The following is a 7,917-nucleotide window of genomic DNA, read 5'->3' on the forward strand; positions in this document are numbered from 1 at the left end:
ATATATATATATATATATACATACCTACATACACACATATATATGAGTTCTGGTCCAAATGGAGACAGCTGCCCTCTTTCCCCTTATCTAGAAAATCTGGGTAGTAGGTAGCCTAAAGAATCGCCTTCTCCTATGCAGCTGTAGATGCATGAAATCATAGACTAAGTTGGAAGGGGCCTTAGAAATCGGCATGATGTCATAGAAAGAGCACTGGTTTTGAAGTCAAATCGAGTTTGAGTTACAGCCCTACCCCTTGCTGTGTGTTTGGTTAGGCAATTTTTTTTTCTCTTCTCTGGGTTTCAGTTGAGTTTCTTCAATTGTCAAATGAAGGGGGTTGGACAGTTTGATTTCTTAAGGACCCTTTCAACTCAGACTTTCCTTAATCTAATCCTGCCCCCTCATTTGATTAATGAACTTCTTAGCCCTCATTATATTTAACAGTTCGAGGCTCAGAGTTCCACAAGCTATTTGTTTACGTGCTGTAGTTTACTCACTTACTTTAGTTGCTGAAAGAATACATGTGAGGTTGTGTTAGTTAAAATCACTTAGGGTTCTATTTAGAGGTATTTGGGGCTCATTTGAGCCTTAAGGTATGTAGATTATATGACAAACTTCCTGTGGACATGTGGGGGACCTTGGAACTACATTTCCCGTGGTCCAACAGATTTCCTGTTTTAGATGACGTCTTCAAGGTGAGAGACAGCTTTAAATATTGGGAAGTGGTTTTGAACTTCCTTTTTAGTTACCTGGGTGCGCGAAGATACAAAAGGTAAAATGGCTGAGGCGATGTTGGAATAGGTTTCTTACAGGCACGTGGTCAATTTATCTCTATCAGCATAGCTTTTATTAAAATACTATTTTCCTTTTTAACCTCGGCCTTCATCATTTTTACAAATAACAAGTTGTAGAGCAAAATCAATTAATTACCTAATGACCAACCTTTTGCTGATGAGCCTGTCCTGACTCCTTAAGCTCCAACCTATTGTTATCATATATAGAAGTTGAAACCTTTCTGGTTTGGGAGAGATGAGACTGTGGGAAAGATTTGGAGGTTTTAGTGGACTGTAAGCCCAACCCAAGGCAGCAGTATGATTTATGGCAGCCCAAAAAGTCAGTTTAATCTTTGTCCATTTAATCTCCAAAATTGCATTTGAAGAAGTTCAATGCCCAGGAAAGTATAGTGTCTAGAAAAGCAGTAGTCTCAATGTACTTAGCCTTGATCAGTATAGCATTTCTGTAGTATTGTGTTCAGTTGTGGATATCACATTTCAGGATGGATATTTAGCTAGGTTTCATATGGAAGAGGGCAACTAGTGAAGGATTGGAGACTATATCATATAACAATTGATCAGGGAACTGGGATCATTTAGCCTAAAGAAAAGACGTGGAGCAGGGGACATGATAGATAGATTGGTAGATCAAGTGAACCTTTAAGTGCTTACTGCATGCCAGGCACTGAGCTAAGCATAGGGAATGCAAATATAAGCAAAGAGGAATATAGTACTTAGCCTCAAGGACCTTACATTCTAACAGAGAAGATACTGCATAAAAGCTGAAAAGTGGGGGAAGTGAGGGAAGATACCTTCTTGGTGCAGAGATGAAAATTTCTGGAGAGTCAGGAGCCAGGTACAAAGTAAGCACAGCTGGCCTTGGAATTTCCTCAAATGGAAGTTCTAGAAAGGAATTCACCAATTGAAAGAATGGATCACAAGGGTGGAAGCATCTCTAGTTTGAGAAGGCAGCTGGGGCTAAGATGGAAAAAACCTAGTCCACTCTTGGGACTTTTTTTTCAAGTATTTGAAAGGCTATAGAAGGGGGGTTGGATTTGTTCCAGTTGTCTCCAGAGGGCAGAAGTAGAAGCAATTAACAAAATGTACGGAGTGGGAACTTGATTTTGACTTGATTTAAGGGAAAACTTACCCATAGAACTATCCAAAAGCAAGATGGGTCTCCCTGTGGAGATAGCTTCTTCTTACTAGAGGTGGTTAATTCCTTTTCTTTTGGTGGCTTTTCTTTTTTAATAAAGTCCTTTTCTAACCATCTTCCTTCTTCCCTTCCTCAAGTGATTTCATTCCTTGTAACAAAGATTGAAAAAAGAGAGAGAAAAAAATTAGTTCAGCAAAAGCAACCAATACATATACTGTCTAACAGTATATTCAGTATTCCACTGAAATTCCTTCCAACCATGACATTCTGGAATAGTAATAAAAGTGTTGGTTTATTTAGTATTTTATCATTATACATCACTTTTATAGAAATCATCTCAGTTGATCATTTTAAAACCCCTGTGAGGTAGGTGGTACAAGTATGATTTGACTCATTTTGTGTCTAAGCATACTAAGGTTTAGAGAGATTGAGTAACTTGTCAAATAATCTTGGAATTCTTAAGTGTATAAGCCGGACAGGTACCCAAAGAATTCTGCAGCTTACTTAGACTTTAAAAAGCTATCTTTCCAAGACATGTAGAAAGTTCATTATTAATGTGTAAGACCAGGAACAATTTTCCAATGGAGAATTGATCAAAGAATATGAACAAACAATTCTCAAAAGAATTGTAAACTATAAATGACCATATGAAAGATAACTAATAAGCTCTTACCTCCTTGCCTGGCACTGAGTATCTAGATACTTAATAAATTTTTCTTGATTATTGATTGACTGACTAATAACAAGAAAAAAGCAAATCAAAATAATTCTGAGGTTTCACTTTATACCCAGCTAATTAGCAAGTATGACAAAAGAAATAAGCAGTATAGAGGGGCTGTGGAAAGAGACACTACTTTGATGTTGGTAATGCTGTGAATTGATCCATTCTGGAAAATAATGTGGGGAATTAGAAAAAAAAAAAAGACTTTAACCCAGAGAATCCATATTTGTCCACGTTTTAGTTACCTTGGCACTAAGTGAGATAAAACTTCCTGATCCAATAGGTGGGTCTAGAATTAATTGTGGATTAAGATTAAATTCAGCCAACATTTATTAAGGGCTCAGATATGACAAAGGCTCACCAAGTACATAAGTAACTATGATACAAGTAAGCATGAAATAAGTTCAAAGGAGAAGTCAAAGTAAATGACTATGAAAAATGTGAAAAGAGAGCTCACTTTTACCTCTGTGAGGAAGGGAGGAAAGGGAAGCAAAAGAAAATGTTTTCTAGAAGAAGTACCATATGATTTGGCTTTAAAGGAGGGGAGTGATATCAACTGATGGCTATGATGGGGTGAGTCTATTCCATGGCTTGAGACATAGAAGGAAGATCAAGAAAGAGGAATGCAGAGTAGTCCAGTTTGACTGGAATGCAGAATATGTGAAGGAGAGTCAGAAGAGATAAGGTTGAAGATAGGTTGGAGCCAGCCTTGATCTACAATCCCTGGATTAGAAATTCCTAATCCTATTTAGGCCTAGGCAGCTGTGCCAGAAAAGGCTGTTCTTGGCAGAGTTGGAAATAGTGCTGCTTCTCAGTGCTCTTCAGAGGCTGCGCCTCCCTCTATCTTCTGAGGTCCTTTTTGAATGCAGCCAACTCCCCTAGCATGTTCAGAGCTTTCTTGCCTCTGTTCATTCTGTTTTCTACAACTAGAATGTCTTCTCCCCAGCATCAGCCAATCAAGCATTCATCAATCTCCTACTATGTGCCACGCACTATACTAGGTCCTTGGAATACGAAACAAAAATGAACAAGTATTTGCCCTTGAAGAACCTGTCTGTATTCTATAATATGTAATCTTATGATGTATATGCATGATGTATATAAAATGCTTTTGAAAACTCTGACGTGCCATATAAATGTTATTTTTAAAGTATTATTAGTACAGGAAAATGCTCTAAATACTAAATAAATAGTTCAGAAATAAGGTGTGGAAAACATTTAAGAAATAAAATGTGTTTAGTGATCATGGGAGAGAATGGCCTTCTTGGAGTATAAGAGATTTTAGCTGGACCTTGAAAGGTGAGGAAGTTTTTCATAGGTGAAGTGGAGGGAGAATACCCATGCTTTATGGTCCACTTCAGATGCATAAGTGGAGTAAAGGAAGAAGGGTTTTCCAGGCAAAGGGAATACCATGATCAAAGACCCCTAAGCATGAATGATTGTGCTGTGTTTAGGGGTAAATTATTTGCAGACTATTTTGACTATACCAGTAGGTTCCTATAGAGGATGAATGAGAGATTTTAAGGGTCATTTTGTGGGGGAATCTTAAATACCAATCTAAGGGATTTAGAACTTTTTTTTTTCCTGTAGGTAAATAGAAACTAGTCAGAGTTTTTAAGTATGACCTCAGATACTTCCTAGCTGTGTAATCCCCATTTTGCTCTTTTGCTTTGGAACCAGTACTTAGTATTGATTCTAAGATGGGAAGGTAAGAGGGTTTTTTTTTTTTTTTGAGCAGGTGAAGGACATGCCCAGAACATTGTTTTCAGAAGATTCCTCTGATAGCAGGAACTGGATGGATTGAAAGGGGAAAAACTGCATAGAGAGAACTAGGAAGACTTGAATTAGTCTGGGTGTAGGGGATGCGCATGTCATCATTTCCCTTTTTTCCTTTCCATAAATAGGATTTCCAGTTTCCAAACCTGATGTAATTTCCTTGCTGCAGGAAGAGGAAGAATTGTCTGGCTCAGATTTTCAAGGAATTCAAGAAACAGAGATCTCAAGAGATACCTGCACAGGTGAGTGAGAATAAGCTCCTCCTTGCCTCACTATAACTTGTGTTCAGTTTGCTCATCCTCAGATCTTCCTGTTCATTTCATCTAGCCTATGCCATTAAAGTCCCCATTTTTTTGATGGGTATGTGGAGGATTCTGGAGTCTAATCCTAGGCCATAGGGTTCCCTGACCTAGTAATCAGCTTCCAAGGTGCCTTTGGCCTTCAGGCCACCACCTTTTGCTCTTTATTAAATACTCTTTACTCTTTGCTCTTTACTAATAACTAAATTCCATTTTGAGGCACTGACTTTGCTGGTTCCCTAAGCTTACCTGGTCACATCATTGTACCAGATCTGAATACTAATTTCTGGACCCTATGTCTCTACCTTTCCCATTGTTGAATGGCCTTCCCTAATGACCTCTTTCCTTATTACCTTCTTCCCCATTTTCATATAATCCAGACTGTAAAGAGGGCATTTTCTACGGTTTATTTGTAAGGGGAAGAGAATATATAAATTCTGAAAATCCAAGAAGGTAATAAATTAGCAGTTTATAGAAAAAAATTCTCTACAGTTCCAGACTGAGAAATGTCTAAAGTTTTTTACTTTTTACTTGAAATTTGATACCTCTTTTACCTCTCCAAATCAGAATGGTGTCTTCAAACAAATCTAAGCCAAATTTGAGATTCAACTGCGTGGGCTCTATTGGCCAAGGTCTTTGGTATATTTTTCCTATCCTAAGTTTATTCTCAGCTACTTGGAAAACCTCTGATGACATGGTGATCTTATGGTATTTCACCTAGAGAATGGTTATCGTTGGTTAGCTTTATCCAATCTTACTCTCAAATACCAAGGGCCAAACAGAAGAAATACAAACAAGCAAATAAAACAGTTCCTCATCAGAATAATCCAATCAGATACATAGTTTGCTCATAAAGTTCATAATAGACACCCTCTTCTTTAAAGGGCATTCCTTATTTTCTTTGCTCACTTTGCCTTCTCTCCCTGGTCACTCTCTTAATCATCTCTTAACAATTTTCTAGTCCTATAGACTAATCAGGAGGTTTGGGAAAACCTCTGATGAGCACCATATTACCAAGTAAAAATTCCTGCCTATGTCCCTATTCCTCTTTCCTTTAGTTAGTAAAGAAAGTCCTTTTGGAGCGCCGTCAAAGCTTTGGGCATCTGTTAGAAACTAATTTCAAGGATGATGATTATCTTCCTTTTCTACTTGTTTCCTCTTTCCCAGCACAGGGAAAAGATGACATTTGGATTTTCATTTCCTCCTTTCAGATTCTGAGTCTGAGATTGAATTGTTAACTCCAAAGCAAGAAGTTTCCGAAGAAAGAAAAGAACATGGAGGGGTGTTGAAAAGTCTCCTCAGGAATGTTCCTCGAGGACCCAAGTTTGCAGAACCCTGTGAACGGGAGGACAGTTTAGAAAGGCAGATGGGAAACTCTGCTGGGGGCAGAGAGAGGATATCCCTCTCCCAGAAGCGAGGTTCCTGGCACATGACAGTCCTTCACCAGGAGGCTCCCCAAGTAGAGGGAAGCCCAGGATGTGATGAATTTGGGGGAAGCTTTAGTCTGAATTCAAGCTTTATGACACGTCAGGGAGGCTCCATAGGAGGGAAACCCCATAAATGTGACACCTGTGGTAAATGCTTCAAGTATAATTCATTACTTATTAAACACCAGAGAATTCACACTGGAGAGAAACCCTATGAATGCAGTGATTGTGGGAAATGCTTCAGAGGGTGGTCAGGCTTTATTCAACATCACAGAATTCATACTGGAGAGAAGCCTTATGAATGTAATGAATGTGGGAAAGCCTTCAGTCACAGTTCACATTTTACTCAACACCTGAGAATTCATAATGGAGAGAAGCCCTATAAATGTAATGAATGTGGGCAAGCTTTCAGCCAGAGCTCAAATCTTATTCGACACCAGAGACTTCACACTGGAGAGAAACCCTATGAGTGTAGTGAATGTGGGAAAGCTTTCATTTGGAGCTCAGTGCTCATTGAGCATCAGAGAATTCACACTGGGGAGAAACCCTATGAATGCAATGAGTGTGGGAAAGCCTTCAGAGGGAGGTCACACTTCTTCCGACACCTGAGAACTCACACTGGAGAAAAGCCTTTTGAATGCAATGAATGCGGGAAAGCCTTCGGTCAGAGCTCACAACTTATTCAGCATCAGAGAATCCACTACAGAGAATAACCACAGGAATGTATTGTAATGAGTGTGGGGGACAGATGATAGAGCAGAGAATCTACTTTGGGGCAAGAGCCCATTAAAAAAAAAATTAAGGTCCTAATGAAAAGATTCCTTGTCTGTCTAATTCTCTTTGTGCAGCAACCTAGCCCAGTACCGCATGCAGTGATGAGGTAATTAATAAATACTTGGTGATTGGTGATAATAAATTCTTGTTCATATAACTGTATAAAACCCTTCAGTGACTGCTCCCTTATACTGTTTACTGAAGGGTCACAAGAAAAGTAAAAACGGGAGCACACTGTCAAGAGGAAAAATCAAAACTTGGGAATAAGTGAGTATTGGCTAATTTCTTTGAAGATCTCTAGGATCAGAGGGCATTAGATGGAGAACATTGGATTTGGCTGAGAGGAGTTTGGGGTTATAATAATTTAGGCAATTCAGTCACCACCAGCATTACAGAACTCTCACTTTGGGGGTATTAAAGAGACAAGATACAGGATTCACATCATTGAGGTTGTCAGAATTGAAGAGAATGAAAATAAAAAAAATATTCTTATGTAGCCAGACAGACAAAGGGGACTTTGAAGAGTAAAAAGAGAAGTTATTTTCACTTCTCCTATATTCCCTGAGGACTCTTTATTTCCATTTGCCTCCCTATTCTTTCTTGCCCTTCCCTTCTCTCCCCTTTCCATGTTTGTTCCCTCACTATATTTGTTAAGGGGCCAGGGTTTGGTAGAACAGGTGACTCAGAATAAGGGTCCTAGGTTACCTTTCTTTTTTTTTTTTTTTTTTAATTTTTTTTTTAATTTTTAAACCCTTAACTTCTGTGTATTGGCTCATAAGTAGAAGAGTGGTAAGGGTGGGCAGTGGGGGTCAAGTGACTTGCCCAGGGTCACACAGCTGGAAAGTGTCTGAGGCCGGCTTTGAACCTAGGACCTCCCATCTCTAGGCCTGGCTCTCAATCCACTGAGCTACCCAGCTGCCCCCACCTAGCTTACCTTTCTGTGGAACTCTGGTGGCCAAAGCAAAATCACTCCCTACCCTTTACTTGCATACAA

General features: G+C 39.1%; 1 protein-coding gene across 1 annotated transcript in view; it reads left to right on the forward strand.

Moving 5' to 3' along the window:
• GLI4 (GLI family zinc finger 4) overlaps positions 1-7,448 on the forward strand; it is a 58,449-nt gene extending 51,001 nt beyond the window's left edge. Inside the window, exons 5-6 of the mRNA XM_044684570.1 lie at positions 4,552-4,665; positions 5,934-7,448. Coding sequence (XP_044540505.1) covers positions 4,552-4,665; positions 5,934-6,862 — 1,043 coding nt within the window. The 3' untranslated portion in view covers positions 6,863-7,448. The remainder of the gene's footprint in view (positions 1-4,551; positions 4,666-5,933) is intronic.
• The last annotated feature ends 469 nt before the right edge of the window (positions 7,449-7,917 follow it).

This window comes from Gracilinanus agilis, chromosome 1 (assembly GCF_016433145.1).
Source record: "Gracilinanus agilis isolate LMUSP501 chromosome 1, AgileGrace, whole genome shotgun sequence".
Lineage (NCBI taxonomy): Eukaryota > Metazoa > Chordata > Mammalia > Didelphimorphia > Didelphidae > Gracilinanus > Gracilinanus agilis.